We start from the raw sequence: 18,257 nt of genomic DNA on the forward strand, positions 1-18,257 counted from the left end.
AAGGGACCGCGCAACCTCTCGCCTCCAAGGGTTACGCGTGCTTCAGGGAGGACATCCTCTGCAGGAACCCCCGCGCAACTGCCTGCCCATTGGCTGGCTGAAGGAGGGCCTTACCTCCGATTGGCCTGCGGATAAATTTCGTCACCGGTACCTTATCCTAAAAAAAGAAAAGTTTTTCTTGGGGGGGCGGGGGGGGGGGGTTAGGGGGGAGCGGGTAAAAAACTTTCACATCTTGCTATTCTGGCGGCGACAAGTCGAGGAGGAATAGAGGACGCAAAGGCAGAGGCGAGGAGATAGAGTCCAACAGGGGAGAGGAGAGGGGAGGAAGCTTTAGCCCGAGGAATCAGCAAAAGGCTCTCTTTGCGAGTCGTCTCCAACTGGCATTCTGTGGTAGCAATAAGTCGATTGCGGTTAGCAGTGCTGCTCCCGGACTGAATTTGTGGCCCCTAGCTAAGAAGCACTGCTTGGAGAACTGCAACATTAGCTGCGAGCGATCAGCACCATGGCTTGTCTCTGGTTCCAGGTGCTCGCCTCGCTCGCTGTCGCGGCTGTCCGCGCCAGGGGCGAGGGTGCGGGAGATGCTGTGACCGGCGCGCTGCCGGCTGCCGGCGGCTCCAAGCTCCACGCTCCGCACCCGGCTCGCCCCAGTCACCCCTCGGCGCTGGGGCGAGCGGCTCAGGACATGGTGGCGGTGCACATGTTGAAACTGTACGACAAGTACAACCGGGAGGGCAACCGGCCGCGGGACGGCAACACGGTCCGCAGTTACAAGGCGAGAGAGGGTAAGGAATGTCCCAGTGACTTAGGACAGCGACCGGCGTCAATCTGTCATGCCTCGCTCTGTTTAAAGCTGTTGGCAGTCGCGTTTGCGGGCGACACTTGGTGCTGCCAAATGTAAGATTTCTGACTAGCGTGAAAGATGTCCAGGCAGAGGTGAAGTTATAAGGCAGGCAAATCTGTGCAAGGGAATGAATCCTACCGTATAGGCTGTTCAGTGGAAATAATCACAGGGACTTAAAAGATATGGAATGGAATAGTACAGTCAGGACTTTAACACGCAAACTGTTAGGTGTAGATGATCAAGCAATCCCCATGCGTCTTTGGAAAGCACAAGAGAGCTTTAAATGTAAATGTCCCCGCAGTATACAGGGTGCAATAGATCAGCCCAGGGTCCGACACAGCGCCATCTACACGGTGCTCCACACTTCGCCTCTTGCTAGTCATGTTTCGTCTTATCTTCCTTTACGCCGCATCTTCCAACAAAATCAATTTCACTTGTTTTTCCATATAAACCCACTAAATTTCCGGCATATTTTTTTTGCCAAGCCCTTTCTTATTCTTTTGCTAGTTAAAAAAATTGGCTGTGTGGCTTTTGAGAGGGGGGGGGGGGGGGGCAGTTCCTGGCTAGTATTAGCAAATGCCCAATATGACCCATCGCCACTAGAATTCAACTCTCGGAATCTGCCCCACTCTCCCGAAATAAAAACAGTTCTTTGTGCGGGATTTTGTTCTTGGGAACAAACGAGCACGGGCCTGATAGATTTCGTCCAGTATGCTCGCTGCGATAAGACCACACGATCCTTGATGAATGCATACCCAATCGTTTGTGGTAAATGAGAACTCAATGTTAATGCACAAAGGTCTGAAATGTTCGCCACCTAAAGTCGTGTAGCAACCAAGTTTGCAAACAATGCATTTTTCAGTTCATTTATTTATTCGATCTTATGTTACGAGTCCGCAGTATTTTTAATAGGCTGCCCGTAAAGTATTTTTAGCGAAAATATTTTGGAAAAGTAACAGGAGAAATAAATAGAGGGATACGGGGTGTAAAGGAGATGAGGACACAGGATCTGCTGTGTAAATACAATGCGAACAAGTATTTATTGAAGAACTTCACTCTGCTGCGAATGGTCGCTTTCAAAAAAAATGCAAAAAGACTCAATCCAAACAATGACTTGTATTTATATAGCGCCTTTAGCGAATGAATGTTTAAATGGGAAATCAAAAAGGGCAGAATCTTGACAGTTTAAGTAAAAGGTATTTCGTTTAGAAAATTGTGCTGCCTGACAGTTCATTCTGGAGCCCTGGAAACGACTGTACTGCACACACACACAATCTATCCTTTGGGCGCCAAGCGATGTCAAATCAAGGTCATATTTTGAGCCTTACCAGGAGACAGTGGCGCTGGGTATCCTGGCCATTAACTTGTCCACTGGTAGAAGGCGCAGGTTCGTGCTGATGCATCTTTGTAGCAGAGAGACTGACTAGCACCCCGAGTTAGATGCCCCGTTCGACATTACATGGATTACCTATTTCTAGTGTGACCATACAGGACAGTTTGTGCTACTGAGCGTTAGATTTCTTTTCGGGGTGAATCACCGCTTAGGTTCCTTTACTGACAGCGAATCGTCATATGTGCTGGCAGAGAAATGTTATTCAATTGTTAACACTTTAAACTATTAGAAAGACTTGCATTTATATAGCGCCTTTCACGACGACAGGACGTCTCAAACGCTTTGCAGCCAATGGAGTACTGATCACTGTTGTAATGTGGGAAACAGGGCAGCTAATCTGCGCACAGCAAGCTCCCACAAACAGCAATGTGATAATCTGCTTTTTTATGTTAATTGAGGGATAAATATTCACAAGGACACAGGGATAACGCCCCCGCTCTTCTTAGAAATAGTGCCATGGGATCTTTTACATCCACCTGAGGGGGCAGACGGGGCCTCGGTTTAACGTCTCATCCGAAAGACGCACCTCCGACAGTGCAACACTCCCTCGGCGCTGCACTGGAGTGTCAGCCTAGATTTTTTTTTGTGCTCGTATCCCTGGAGTGGGACTTAAACCCACAACCTTTTGACTCAGAGGCGAGAGGGCTACCTACTGAACTGAGCTGACACTGTTAGTTAAGCTTCGGGTATGAATAGAGAGTCCATGTGGAATTTTGATTTGAGATCCACACTGCCTCGAAGCACTTTGTATGCTAACGTGTTGAATATTCCTCTTTCCCCAGAAGTTACTGATCACAACATTCTGTACCATTTCAACTTGACCTCCATCCAAGAGTCGGAACTGATTCTGGCCGCCACGTTCCACTTCTTCACCCAGAAACGCTGGAGGAACAGACAGGGATTTTGCAAACGCTCCAAACATTCTCCGTGCCCCTTCCTTCAGACGCACAAGATCCACCCGGTCCAGTTGATCTTCAGAAGTGCCTCCCCTACTCCAGCTTTCGGGAAATTACTGGGAAACCTGACCGTCACCCCACATCGGCGGGGAACCTGGTGCCTGAATGACATATCCCACATTATCAAGGACGCCAGGAGGGAAGAGGATCTCATGGTCACCGCCCAACTGGATTTTGGCGAGAAAATCCAGAACCCTACCCAATCCAGCAATCTGCCCTACATTTTAGTGTATGCCAACGACCTGGCCATTTCCGAGCCCAACAGCGTCGGCGTCACCCTGCAGCGCTACGGGCCATTCCCCTCCAACGAGGAAGAGCCCAGCCAGTCTCCCAACACCTCCCGGGACTCTCGTGTCAGGAGAGAAACCTACTTCTCCTCCTCCTCCTCCTCCCTGCAGAACAACGAGCTGCCGGAGATGGAGTATCACCATTACAACAAGCACGACCTCTGGGGCAACGCCTACCGGTCCCTCAAGCCCAAGGGGCCCCGCAAGGAGAGGAGGCGAAAGGAGCCAGACCATAATCAGCAAGTGGTGAGGTCGCAGGTCCTGAGCTTTGACGAGAAAACTATGCGTAAGGCGAGGAGGCGGCAGTGGACCGAGCCCAGGACTTGCTCCAGGAGATACCTGAAAGTAGACTTTGCTGATATTGGTTGGAGCGAGTGGATTATATCCCCCAAGTCATTCGATGCCTATTACTGTGCAGGGGCTTGTGAGTTCCCAATGCCCAAGGTAAGCCAACAGGCTCATCCAGATACATTTCTGTATCAAACCATCTTGAGTCTAGCACCAGTCTGCTTCTAATTAACTTCTGCCTAGTTCTTTACTGACCTCGCGAAGGTTAAATGTAATATTCGAAGGGGTCCCCATCCACACAACGCTCACTGTTACCTTACTGGGGCTCGTCATAAAGACTCACTGATTTTACTGTGCCAAATAACACATAACGAGATGGATAACATCCGCGCGCATATTTCTGGACTTTCAACGTTATTTTGACATGTATTTAAACTGAAATGTTAAGGAAATTACGCACTGCTTTAAAAGATCGGGGCATGCCAAGTGACTTGCCGACTCCGAACACAGTCTAAGAAAAACAGTAGGGTCTTTATATTTTCTCAGCTCCTGTTATACCTTTGAGCTCCAAACTTAAGAAATATCTGCAGCGATGTTCCACTGTAAGTTAGGGATGTCCCACATGTAGCCTAACGGAACCATTCATGATTAAACAGTTTTATTCAATTTGATATTCAACTAGGGAACATACTAGGGAGGAGACACCATTTAAGTGAACATTGTAATAGAAAACCATTCACACAGTTTTCAACGGTGTATCCGTACAGTTGTGTGCGTGCCAGTGATTCTTGCACAGTAACATTGCACGCAAACAATATTTATTAAATGGTGCACAAATCGTCTGCTGAGATCCTGATGGATTTCTGTCAGAGCATCGTTCAGATATGGACATTTTGTGTGTTGCATCAATTTCCTTGTGCTATTTCCAATTAAAAGAGCGAACTTGATGGTTGATATCAAGATGTGCGTGGTACAAGTCATGAATGAGGTCACGCCAACTCCATTAAAAGCACTGCCGGAATCAGAGAGCTCGATGGAGAATTCACTGAGTGGTAGGCAGCGAGAGAGATTGCAGTACTGTCCATGAGAGGCTAATCTTCGGTAAAGCCCATCACTCCATGGGCTCCTGAATCGGCTGAACTAAATCATGAAAGACCATTAAAAGCCTTACCACACATTTTCAGGCAGCATCAGGAAGGGGCATTGGTTTAAACCATGTGTTGGAGTTCTTCTGAAGGCAGATTAATTTAGGTGTACATGGGAAAGGTAGCACAGCCGAGTAAAGGCGCCGCTTGCAGTGAGTTGCTTGGTTTATATTCAAGTAGAATACAAGAACATGCAGAGCGAGAAAGGCCATTCGGTCCATCAAGCCTGCTCCATTACATGTTTGTTTTCCAGCATACTCCTTTCGCATTTGTCTAGTTGGGGAGGTCCTCCATTTGCTGTTTGTTGATAGCCTCGATCATGTGTGTCAGGGAGCGTTCTGTGGTTTGCTTTGTCTGGGAGTTTGAATTAAGTCTGGGCCATACTAACCCACATTTTGAAGGTTTCCATAGTTCACAGACCTTCATAAACAATTTTCTTTGTGGGTGGCAGAGATTGTTAAGGAATAAAAGCTGTAATTAATTAAGGAAATACAATTAGGAAATGATTGTATACCGTGTGGATTATGTGATTCAGGGATTCAGCCTGTAATTAACAACATTTGTGTCAGAATGAGAGTATTAAAGCTACAATTACAGGATTAATTAAGATTATGTAACAATGTCGCAATGTACACCATTGAACCTCCTTTGAATCACAGGAGTTAATTAATTTTGCAAGAACTACAGCACCTAAATATAAACAGCATTAGTCGGTAACGATTCTATCACAATTGCAGGATGTGCCACTGGTCGAAACCTACTTTGCATTAGTCCTGAACTAGTTGCATTATCATTGCAACTGATCAGTCTGTAAAACCAAAATAGGATGGACTCACTTTTTGTAATAATTGGAAGCTTTCGCATAAAGATCTAGCTATTGGCACAAAACTTAGCTTTGCCAAATAAAGCCATCTGGCATTGTGAAATTTCATTGGGAAACTTGAGATCTCAATTTGACTTTGCAGCAATTCTGTTCTGAGGAAAGCCTCCAGCTTTTGAAGATGATAAAGCATGTTCTGCATTCAGATAATTTTGCATTTCACAACCCAAGAATGCAGGAACTCTTTATGATAAAACAATGTCCTTTGGGAAGGGTAGCTCTGTTCTTACCCGGTCTGGCCTATATGTGATTCCAATCTCACAGCAATATTGTTGATTCTTAACTGCCCTCTGAAGTGATGAAGCGAGCCACTCAGTGGTATCAAACTGCGACAAAGAAAAAGTGCAGCGGTTCAAGAAGGTGACCCAGCACCACCCCCTCAGGCAACTAGGGTTGGGCAATAAATGCCAACCTTACCAGTGAATGCCCACATCCTGAGAATGAATTGAAAGCATTTTTTAAACTAACAGTTTTCTATAAATAGTGAACAGTATAAAGACATTTACCAAGCGAACAGACTTATATATATTGGAAGCAAAGGTTAGTAGTCTACAAAAATAAAAGCATAGGGGGGAAATTATTACTGCCAATGGCTTAGTGAAAAGTAATAGACATAAGGAGTTTTATTTATGGCCCGATAATAGAAGTAGAAATATGTCGTCTCTCTTTCTGCAGACAAAACCCTTTTATTTTGCAAAGCTGTGAATTAAATATTGAGGCTACCCATTGCTTTGATTGGACACGGTTGTCTACATTGTTTCGTGGGAGTGAGCACAGATGCATAATAAACTCAAAGCTACAACAGAAGAACAAGGGTAGTCAATCCTATATATCAATCAATTTATTTGAAATAAAACTCATATAATCATGTCAAAGTATTTTGATAGTCCATAAGTGTATCAGCTAAGACTTGTAGTCATGAAGACACAGTTGTTTTTAAACCACTGCTTAGAAAAGGCGAAGTTTAGTTCATCATTTTGTGTCAAATGGCATTCTTCCTGTCTGTGTGCAGATGTGTGTTTGTATGGGCCAAACTTAATTCGCTAGCTCATCAAATCTTCTCGCACCTAAATTTTTTACCCTCTTTCAAAACGTTTTATTTATGTAAACAAAATTGCACCTAGCTTCTCCCTGCATTAATTATACAGTTCTAAAATATGGTTTAAAATATAACATGAATATTCTATAATTTCTGCAAATTAAGATTAACAAAAAACAATGTCCATTTAATTTCATTTTCCTGTTTTTTCATGACATCTGTCCCATTATTCTTCAGCTTCTAATGTTGTGTTTTGTCTTAATTTCGATGTTGCTTTCCTAAGCTTTGTACTAACAGATGCTAATAACAGCCATCCTTAGCCTATCTCAAATTCTTTTTGCTGTTCTCTTCATGCTAAACAAAGGTAATAATGCAAAGATTATGTATTCTCACAAGTAAAATTTGCTACTATGACATTTTCTCCACACTTTAACAGTTTTGTTCTAAACTAATTTCTGAAAACTTCTAAAATGTTAAATTATGATATTTTTCATCTTTTTAATATTGCATTTTGACCATTACAATGCTTCTCAGTGTGTTAAAAGCAATTCTGGCAGCTCTGAGAGTGATATGACTCAGAGAAATTACTGTGACCACACATTTAACTATTTATAAATTTAGTTGGCATTTATATCATTGATTTGTTATAATACAGTCGTAGCCTAATATAAGAATTGTGTCTAACAGTGATCACTTAGATAGATTCTATGCTATTGAATGTGATAGTCCAGAGGAAAAGAGGATTACAAATTTGAAAATCACAGACTCAAAACATAACTCATTCTCCAGTCTACTAACTGTGAACAGAGTGATGGTAACTAATGAATTTATTTTTGCGTTTTACCACAGGTGGTTCGTCCCTCCAATCATGCAACAATCCAGAGCATTGTCAAGGCTGTTGGGATTATCCCGGGAATTCCAGAGCCCTGCTGTGTACCCGACAAAATGAATGCTTTGAGCGTCCTTTTCTTCGACGAGAACAAAAACGTGGTCTTAAAGGTGTACCCCAACATGTCAGTGGAGACCTGTGCCTGTAGATAGAAACACCTACCTTGGGCAGAAAACCAAGCTATAAAACAGGACCTGCTAAAATACAGTACGCTGTATTGCTGCATAACAAGTAAAAGCTTATTTTGTCTTTTTCAAACTAAGAACTTGATACCAGTTCTGTCCCCCTCCCCTCTGCAAACATCAACAGGCTAAATTATGGCGTTGAGTAGCAAAGTGTAGATTGGGGTAAACACCGAGTATCAACATGTGGAGAACTATTAGCAATGCAGAAAACCCCAGTGTTCTGTTTACAGCACACAAATGCACCCATCATCAGAAGAAGCAGAATTTGGTCTTCCTCAATATTCCCTTATTCTAAAGGTAGCAGGACAGTTTGGTGCAGATTGTGGTACTTAAGCTTTCTTGTGCTCTTATATGTAAATTAATAATAATACCAGCAATGGCAGTCTATTTAAGTGTAGATTATACTATATTCCTGATCTTGGTGTTTTGTGTGTGAGTTCAAATCTTTATTCGTCTCTTCATTTATTTAATACTTATTTGTATTTCCGGTAGCAACGATGAGTTTGTCCTTTTTTTTTAAAGAACAAAAAACAGTTAAAATAATTGTAGGGCAGCTGCCAGACCACTTGTTGCTTTTTAACCTCAAACCCCTTAAACTAAAACATTGACGTAATTATCGGAGAAGAGAAAGGCTGTTGATTTTATGATAATCAGAGGAAAATTGTGATTAGCTGCCAACTTTTTTTGTAAATTGTAAAGAGAACGTTAATTACAAAAATAGATCATTTTAAATTAACATATATCTGATATATAACAGGCAATGTAAAATTTACTAAGCCCTGAGGTATGGTACTAATTTTAATATCCACAAAGTTAAAACTAATGAAGCTCCTGAAAGAAAATACTGAAGAAATATTTAGACAATCTTCTATGAAGGTATTAAAGTTTATGCATCTTGACTGGATTTGTTAACATTATAATTATGACTACAATAACAAAATATAAAGAACACATAATTCTCTCTGCCCAAATGTGATGCTGAAAGGTAGAATGTCCAAGAATGTGTTTCTAGTAATGCATCTATTCCTAAAAGCATGTTGTAAAATGTGCGCAGTGCTCAGAGGTTGCATTTCATAAGCTACAGTGTAACGTTCAACGTACTTCAGAAATTAAAGGTTGATTGTAATGAAACTGCATGCTGTCGGGATATTATTTAACAACGCTGCCTAGCATCTGGCAAGTGTTGTTCTTAGTAAGAACTAATTTTATTTGAAGGTAGTTTTTTGTTTTTTCTCACTAGGCCTCTGTGCAGCACTCTTCTCTGAGGTAATGCACAGTTGACCTGTTTCCAGAACTCTGCCAATGTCTCTCTTCTTTTGGTTATGACAAGACGCACAAGCATGGCCTGGGAGTCAACTCGGCCCGTGCTTTTTTATTCATGCCCCTTCTATTCTGTTGTGAGGAGCAACTGATTTGACCTTTGGTGCCTCCTCTCAACAGTGTGCCAACACTATGAATAGTGTGTGGGAAGACCAGAATCATACAGTTCTATAAGCAGGACATTTTAGGGACATCCCTTACAACTGTTTCCTTTAAGGCCATCAGTCTTCCTTGGTGGAGATCGAGCATCCTTCGGTATCCGTAGTTCGCTCGCTGACAGTCAAAGATACATTGTCGCTTCTGCTCCTTGTTCATCTACCTGGACCATTGCTCTAATATGGTTACTGCTACACAGCAATCTTTCAGAATGCACAGGGCCATCATAAGCATTGCAAAGCCAGCAGTCATAACATATCAAAACATAAGAAATAGGAGCAGGAGTAGGCCCCTCGAGCCTGCTCCGCCATTCAGTAAGATCATGGCTGATCTGACTCAAAAGAGAAATGAGATTTGCAATGAGATTCTCGTGAGAACTTACTGTACAGTGTTTTATTTGGGTGCTGTTACACTGTGGGAGGTGTAATGAATTCAGTAAGTTTGAAGCATGTCCCTAAAGGTGCTTCTCCGATTATTTGTGTTTGCTTGGCACACGATTTATTTCATGCATGGCTTAAGAAAACCAAGGAAATTGTGGCGCTGTGTTTCTTACTAATTCTGCAATAAATTTGCTGAGAGTTGTATTTATATAAAGCCCTCGTGTTTTTTTGTACACTAACTTGGGAATGATTTAATAGAACTTTTTGAAGTCTACATTCGTGTTGGTTCCGTAATCAAATGAACACACAGCACAAGCTAACACTTTAATAGGGCGGTAATGCTGCAATGCCTGCATTGCTTGAAACCAGTTTCAGCTGTGGCTATTCATTGGCTAACATACAACCCCAACCCCTCCAAGTTTGTAACGTTAGAAATTTTTCCTGGACTCTAAGACATCCCTCAACCACATTGTGGTGCCAATGGGTCAATACAGCTCTGTGCTGTCTGCTCACATGCCCTATTCAAAGCAGGTTTCAAACAAACACCTACGCTATAAGGGTATTCTATTCCAATGAGTCACTTTCCTCTATGCTGATACACATAGTCAGTCTGAAATACAAAATAAAATAAGTTCAGCAAACTTATTTACCACCAAGCTTGAGTTTTAAAAGTCTGCAGATTGTAGGATGAAGGGAAGACGAGGGGAGTTTCACAGCTCAGCGGTCCCAGGAAAGATCTGCTGATGACACCCAACTCCACTTTTTGGTCCCCTCTTTGGATTCCAAGGCTGCTGCTTAAAACTCCCAACTACTTATATGATAAGTTTTGGATGGCTCACATTTACTCAATGTAAATAAAACTGAAGCCATCCTTTTTGATTTCCACCAGCCCCAATGTACCTCTGCCTGTAACTACATCAACTGTCCTAATTGCCACGTGATTTTCACGAGCCCCAATGTATCTTTGCCTGTAACTCCATCAAGGTCCTAATTGCCACCTCAGTTTAAGTTTGGTGTTAGAGAAACTTGATTTTGTGTGGAGTTTCCTTCCCCACATTGGTTACATCACCAAGAACATGTTCTACCACCTTTTCACCTTTTTCTATCTGCTGCTGCCATACTTCCTTCTCCACTCGCTCAGAGATTCTAATCCATACCCTTATTCGGTTAGGGCTTGAATGCACTGCTTGATAGGGTGGTGGAAACAGTTTCATTAGTAGCTTTCAAAGGGAGTTGGATAAATACTTGAATAAGAAAAAATTGCAGGGATATGGGGAAAGTGTCGGGGAGTGGGACTAACTGGATTGCTCTACGAAAGAGCCGGCACAGACAAGATGGGTCAAGTGGCCTCCTTTTGTGCTGTACTATTCTATGATTCTATTGCCTTAAGATTTACCTTCTCCAAGTCTCCCTGATTACATCCTCACAACTTATTTAGCCCATATCCTTACCTGCTCAAAGCGCCATACTTCCATTGCCTAGGTGTTCACCAGGCTCCACAACCCCTGATCTTCACCTTTGAATGCCCCATACCTTCATCCCACTCTCTCAGTGACTTGTTTCACCCCTACTTACACTATTTGCTCGTTTGGTTAACTTGTTCTTTGCCATTTTCATTTCACCAGTAGTGGCCACTCTTTCAGCCACCATGCCCGATGCTCTCTGAAACGTGCTTTCAAAATCTTTCCACCTACTCTGCTTTCTCAAGCCTGGTGAAGACCTATTTCTTCAATTGTACTTTAGGCCCCCATCCCTTAATTCCAATCTACCTCTTCTTTGTCATCATCTTCAATGCTCATTTCATTCTCTAATCTGTAGAAAAACATCCCACAGTGGTTTGATGAAGTTTTCCGATTATTGAGGGCAGACTAACTGGTGTGTAGTTGCCAGGTATGGCTCTTAAAACCTTCGGGTCTGCTGTAGATACTCTCACAGGTTCAGTGACACAAGTTACTCCCATAATCAGACCTTAGGCTTCTTCTGTTTCAGAGTTCACTCATACGGTCCAATATCTACCTAAACAATAGTGTAACCCAGGATAACAATCCACATCGTCCCCTGCTCCAGTATGATCTGGCTATGATAAACTCACAATTGACCTTTATATGAACTTCTCCAGTCCTTCAATAGGCAGACCTGATGAACACTCTTGTAAGATGGGGTTGATGACAAATCAGAAGGTGTTTGATTTTGTGGAACAAGAACAACTTACATTTATATAGTGCCTTTAACTTGGTAAAATGTCCCAAGGCACTTTACAGGAGGGTTATCAACCAAAAGTTGACATCGAGCCACATAGGAGATATTAGGACATGTAAGCAAAATCTTGGTCAAAGAGGTAGGTTTTAAGGAGCGACTTAAAGGAAAAGAGCGAGGTGGAGAGGCGGAAAGGTTTAGGAAGGGAATTCCAGAACTTAGGGCCTAGGCAGTTGAAAGCATGGCCGCCAATGGGAGGGCAAAGGAAATCAGAGATGCACAGTGCCGGATTAAGGCTGTGAGGGGCCGAGGCTAATAGGAGGGAAGGGCCTATATATGTACCATATATTGCATACAATTCACAGAATCATCAAATAAATATCATTGTATATTTATTCAAATTTAACAACTAATAAAAATCAAAGCCGTGAACTTTAAAAACAGCATACAATTCAAACAGAAAATGGTTTCTTCCTGGCTTTAAATTGTGATATCAAACAAAAAGTTCTTTGAATACATATTTTCAAACAAAGACTGGCAAGTTCCTGGCCTTGACTGTGGCAAACAAATGACAAAAATCAAAGCTATGTACGTTAAAAAAACAGCATACAGTTCAAGCAGATCTATGAGGACATACATATCCTACTAAATACTTCTGACATTTGACTTTGACATCTACATTTCCACTTTCAAAAGATAAATGAAAATTCTTCATCCTTCCGTAAGCTTTCACAATTATCAAAGCTGATATTAATTATATATTTATCCTATGAACAGTGTACATAACGCTCTGGGTGAATTTTTGGGGGATATTTATACATGTTTCAAGATTGTCACAGAATTTTATACACACTTTGAGCCATAAGGATGCAATATTTTGCACTTCGGAAGATATAATTATGCAGTATATATGACATTGTTTAACCAACTTTGTGACAAAGATTTAGGGTTAATGATATTAAAATGAGGACCTAAAGTCGAGGGGCTAAAAAATATAAGGGCCTAAGGCTACAGCCCTTAGTTGCCTATGGGATAACCCAGCCCTGGGGATGTACAAGAGGTCAGAATTGGAGGAGCACACAGATCTCAGAGAGTTGTAGAGCTGGAGGAGGTTACAGAGATCGTGAGGGGCGAGACCGAGGCAGGATTTGAACATAAAGATACACAAGAATATACAAGACTGAAAAAAGTAGCAATTCCACACTACTGGTAAACACCTACAGCACTTTCCATAACAACACAAAAGAACAAAAGCACTTCCTACAATACCGAATAGCAGGCAAAATAGTCACTATTTTTCTCGCCTTCCGAGACAGTTTCTAGCTTGCATAGCCAAACTGCTATATCTTAATTCCCAGTTTAGAACAAGACCTGCCTGCTCTCAGCTTTTGCTAGATCTGACCAACACTGAATATTTATTTGCCTCTCTTTTGTCAACTTTGACGTCAAGAAACAGAATCTTACCAGCCAATTATGGCAACCACCCCTGATTAGCTCAAATGAATCATGTCATATCATCCAGAATAGCTGCAAAGAATCACTGAAACATCCAGACTATTCATTGTTAACTGGTCCATACACCCCTTCAGAATTTTAATCTACACCCTGTTATCCAGCCCTGTTATCCTGTGAATATAATCCCTTGAGAGTGAAGTTTAATTCAATAGTAGCATTGAAGTCTCACCATGGAGGCATAACCAGAAATACTAAAATATGACAGGCTACATTGCACTTTTTGAATATGAGAACTACAATTGCCAAATTCCAATCAGAACTACCCAGTGTTCATTGAAAAAAGAAATACTTGCATTTATATAGCGCCTTTAATGAACACCGGACGTCTCAAAGTGCTTTACAGCCAATTACTTTCTGAATGTAGTCACTGTTGTAATGTGCGAAATTTGACTCCCTCAAAATTACCAATGTTTCACAAATTTCCTCCCCTCATCTCTAATTGGTTGGAATGCAGTTCACCCATCCTAAAGGATTTATTGGTTTTCAAGTATTGCTTCACTAAGATTATTTAAGATTTAATGGATACATTAGTAATCAATGAATACATACAGTATGTCTCAATCCATGAAATTAATGAGAATTATTTTCAAACAGTTTAATCTTCTGAAGTCTTGCATAGGCACAGCGTACAGCAATGGAGCATGTACATTCTATTACGGTGTGTGGAGGTGGGAAGTCATATAAAATGTGTATCACAATAGAATGCTCTCTGGGGATAGAGGTAATAAAATGCTTTTGTAACCAATGACCCTCAATCATACAACACATTAGCAATGGAATTGTAAATCTGTAAATGTCCGTCCAATCACAGATAGTCAGAAACATTGTACGGCACACTGATCAGTCCGGCATATTATTTGCAGCGTGAAAGTGCTGGGAAATTTCAACACTTTCTATATTTCACTTGTTTTTTTGCCCTATTCCTCTGCGGTGCCTCTAGCAGCACAAAGAAAAGTTTTAGCCAATGGTTTCTGAGGAGAGACTAATTTGGAAAATGTAGCCAAATCTCAGATTACAAAATAAACTTGGGATATCTCAAAAGGCTTGCCTATCTCCCTTAACTGCCTCCTGGGGACATATTACTTACTGACTAATCACTTCCCAAAAGAGTGGGCTGAAATATTTGAGAACCGGACCTGGCTGATTCAACTGTATTCTGCTAATTGAGAAAGACAAAATTGATTTTCAGAGACCATGGAAAATGCAGCACTGTGAGCGCGTAAAGGGGCCTCCTCTAAACTAGGCTCTTCTCATGAGGCCCTCAGGCTAATCATTTATTCTCCCAATCAACGGGCTCTTCAGAAGTTTCCTGTGGTGTAATGGATACAGGTGGAGACAATTTAATTTCCTTCAGGATTCCGTTTTAAATTCAGTTCAAGAATCCAACGTTCAGGTACTGACACATTGGAACAGGAGGAGGCCATTGAGCCCCCCTGAGTATGTTCCACCATTCAATTAGATTATGGCTGATCTACGAACATACAAACATACGAACATATGAACAATGACGGACAGGTAAAGACCATCTGGTCCATCGAGCCTGTCCCACACAATTGCGATACCTTGTGTATCACAACATATACACTCCAACCCACCCAAAACCATGTATTCCCCTGGGAGAGGCAAAGAAACAGATAAAAAGCTCAGGCTAATTTGGGGGGAAAAATCTGTGAAATTCCTCTCTGACCCATCTAGACGATCGAAACTAGTCCAGAGATCACTCTGGCCTTGAATTCTGTGCAGTACCTACTTTCAGTAAGAGGTATCTTAACTTCATCTTCAGGATCATTCTGACCCCCTAAATAGGATGAATAGCCTTTCTCATCCATAATTCTCTGGTGATCTAGTGAGGTTTGAACTGGCAGCAGAGTCTGGCTATTTTTGTTCCAACTGCTTATACCCTCACACCACAGGGGCGAACTATAGGCTGAGATTTGCCTGTACCCACAAGACTGTGTTCCAGCAAGAGGCGCCACCTCACACAATGCAGTTGGAAGATCCAGTCCCAACCAGTCTGCCATGCGTTGCCCCAATTTGGCAAGATTATTGGGGATTGGATGCAAATTCCACACTACTACCAGATGGGTCAGTCCACCAGCACTGGCAGGGAAAACAAGTCGTTATTCCAGCCCAAAAGTGACAGAGATCAAATGCATCACATTAATAAAACCAAAAACAAGATGAATCCCTAACCCCCGCCACCCCCTCCCCCCCCACTCAGTGACCAGTTAATATCAAAATATATTTAATCTTTATATTACTAAAAAGGTGGTACAATGCAATGACTGAATAAACACATACCATGACAATCTACTATGGAGAGGCACAAGAACAACACAGTAGTTTCCCATACAACTTCCTCCTTAAGCTGAGTTCACCTTCTCATCTGTGTGGCTATGGGGAGGTGCCAAGCGCAGATTAGATGATTCCTTTCAGATAGGGGAGGTCATTCTCGGCCATTTCAACACTTCTCTTTTGCAGCTCCTGTCAGGAGAGCGGGGGATTGATTGCTTACTGCTCTTTCAGTTAGGAATGATGCAGGAAAAGGGAAGAGGACAAAATAGCTCAGATGACCTCAGTACAGAAAGACAATGCAAATTCTGTAGATGATACAAAACTGTCGGGGGTCAAGTCTCATGAAACAACCAAGGAACTTAAGAAATATCAAGATAAAAGTTGCAAGTTTTAATTAGAACTGTGACACAAGAACTTCAATACAGATAAGTGTAAAATGTTACACGTTAGAAGAGAAAAGGGAAACATACTTAATGATGTCAAATTAACTGAGAGATTGGAGACTATTTTTTATTCATTCACGGGATGTGGGCAGCACCAGCATTTATTGGCCATCCTACATTACAACAGTGATTACACATCAAAAAGTACTTCATTGGCTGTAAAGCGCTTTGGGACGTCCGGTGGAATGGGCCTCTAGAAGATGGTGGTGAGCCACCTTATACATCTGAGTGGCTTGATAGTTACAGTTAAGAGTTAAGCACATTGCTGTGGGTCTAGAGTCACTTATAAGGCAGACCAGGCAAGGATGACAGATTTCCTTCCGTAAAGGAAATTATCAAACCAGATGGGTTTTTACAACAATCTAGTATTTACATGTTCACCATTACTGATACTAGCTTTTTATTCCAGATATATTTAATTACCTGAATTTAAATTCCCCCACTGCCGTGAAGGGATTTGAACTCACGTCTCAGGATCAGTAGTCCAGACCTCAGGATTACGAATCCTGTAACATAACCACGATGCTACCGCACCCAACTCACGATCGCTTCACAGGTATCATCTCCAGCCATTGCGAGCCACAACCAACAAAAGCAAACAGAACACCAATTTTATTGTATAATCAGTAGTGTATGGGTAAATGTTCAACTTTGATACGCTCAGGACAGAGCTTCGCACAGCAGGAGCTCATATCGAGAATGTGCGCACGCCCCTGAATTCCTGATATGCACTCCCCTTGAACAGGAAATTTAACACATAAGTACGAGGCTGTCATGCTGAGAGCTGCAGAGTACTCTGATCCTTAAGGATTGCATTCAGTTCTAGTTACTGAAACACAAGGAAAGCATCTGAGCCTTGAAACCGTGCAGGGAAGAGTATTCAGCTTTTGAGGGAAGGTTAGAAAAATTCAGACACTTAGCCTTGAAAGCAGACAAATGAGAGGGGTTCCGATGGAGGCATAGAAGGTGCCAAGAGAAATAGAAAACAAGTTAATCCTGAACACCATTTCAAGTGAAGCCATCCATGACTGCAGGGCAAGGGGGCTTAGATACAAAGTGGTAGAAAGCACGTTCAGGGCGGATGCCGGGAAGTACTTCACCAAAGAGTGACTAATAGCTAGAATAATCTTTCTGGTAGAGTAGTGGAGACCAATGGAGTCAGTTAGATGTTGTAATGAGAGGATTGTAGGTTTCTGCAAAAGGACGAGCTAGATGGGCTGAATGGCCTCCGTGTTCTTTGTGATCTGAGTTTCCACACGGTTGATTCACTGTTTTACCACTTTAAACTTCTGTGGAAAAATTGTTGTCCCGTTATCAGCCTGGTTGCCCTCGCTCTGCAAGGCACTGAACTATCCACTTCCTGGGGCTCTGGGATGGAGGAGAGAGAGGAGAGAGAGAGACAGAGGACAGAGAGAGAGAGAGTAAAAAAGATAGCACTGCAGTAGAGTAAGGTAAAAATCAAAAGGGAGAAGGAGAAAGCAATATCATAAAGTAAGGCTGAACCGAGGAAGAGAAGGCCAAAAAAGAGGGGCAAATGCAAATGAAAAGAAGGTAAGTGACTACTGGTGATACCGTGAATGGGAGAGGTCATCTAACTATGGCATCCCCTCTCTCCCACACTGGGTCCTTTTGTGTGGTTTTGAACATGCCAACTGAGTGAATGTGATGCAGAAAAAGAACACAATGGCCACTTCAAAAAAGTAAGAAAACAATTAACATAATTGTGATTCAAATCTGACGAGTTCCGCTCGCAGCACAATATCAGATTTGTCACCAATCACAGAGTCCCTCCCTGCCTTTGGCTTTGAGACCCTCGCAGCACACCATAGGTCCTCAGTCAGAGATGGCTTCAATGATGCTGGCCAGTTATTCAGGCAGTATTATCTGAGGTAGTTCTTTGTGGTTTTATATTGTTGTCTGTCTAATCTATCCTGCAGAATATTCTTAGATTGCTGGATGAAATTGTAGAATCATAGAATCATAGAATGATACAACACAACTTGAATTTCTCTAGCGCCTTTAAAGTAGTAAAACGTCGCAAGACGTTTC

At 42.1% G+C, this 18,257-nt stretch overlaps 1 protein-coding gene across 2 annotated transcripts; it reads left to right on the forward strand.

Annotated features, from left to right (window-relative positions):
• The first annotated feature begins 225 nt into the window (after positions 1-225).
• gdf10a (growth differentiation factor 10a) lies at positions 226-9,034 on the forward strand. Of its 2 annotated transcripts, none has more exons than XM_070865394.1 (3): positions 226-782; positions 3,017-3,921; positions 7,679-9,034. In XM_070865394.1, exons 1-3 carry the CDS (start codon positions 503-505, stop codon positions 7,868-7,870), a joined length of 1,377 nt encoding a protein of 458 aa, XP_070721495.1. In that variant the 5' UTR covers positions 226-502; the 3' UTR covers positions 7,871-9,034. The 2 variants fall into 2 exon arrangements, with proteins under 2 accessions (XP_070721495.1, XP_070721496.1); XM_070865395.1 differs by having other exon boundaries at positions 3,020-3,921.
• Positions 9,035-18,257: the final 9,223 nt, after the last annotated feature.

The sequence above is a fragment of the Pristiophorus japonicus genome, chromosome 22, assembly GCF_044704955.1.
Source record: "Pristiophorus japonicus isolate sPriJap1 chromosome 22, sPriJap1.hap1, whole genome shotgun sequence".
NCBI classification, from domain to species: Eukaryota; Metazoa; Chordata; class Chondrichthyes; family Pristiophoridae; genus Pristiophorus; species Pristiophorus japonicus.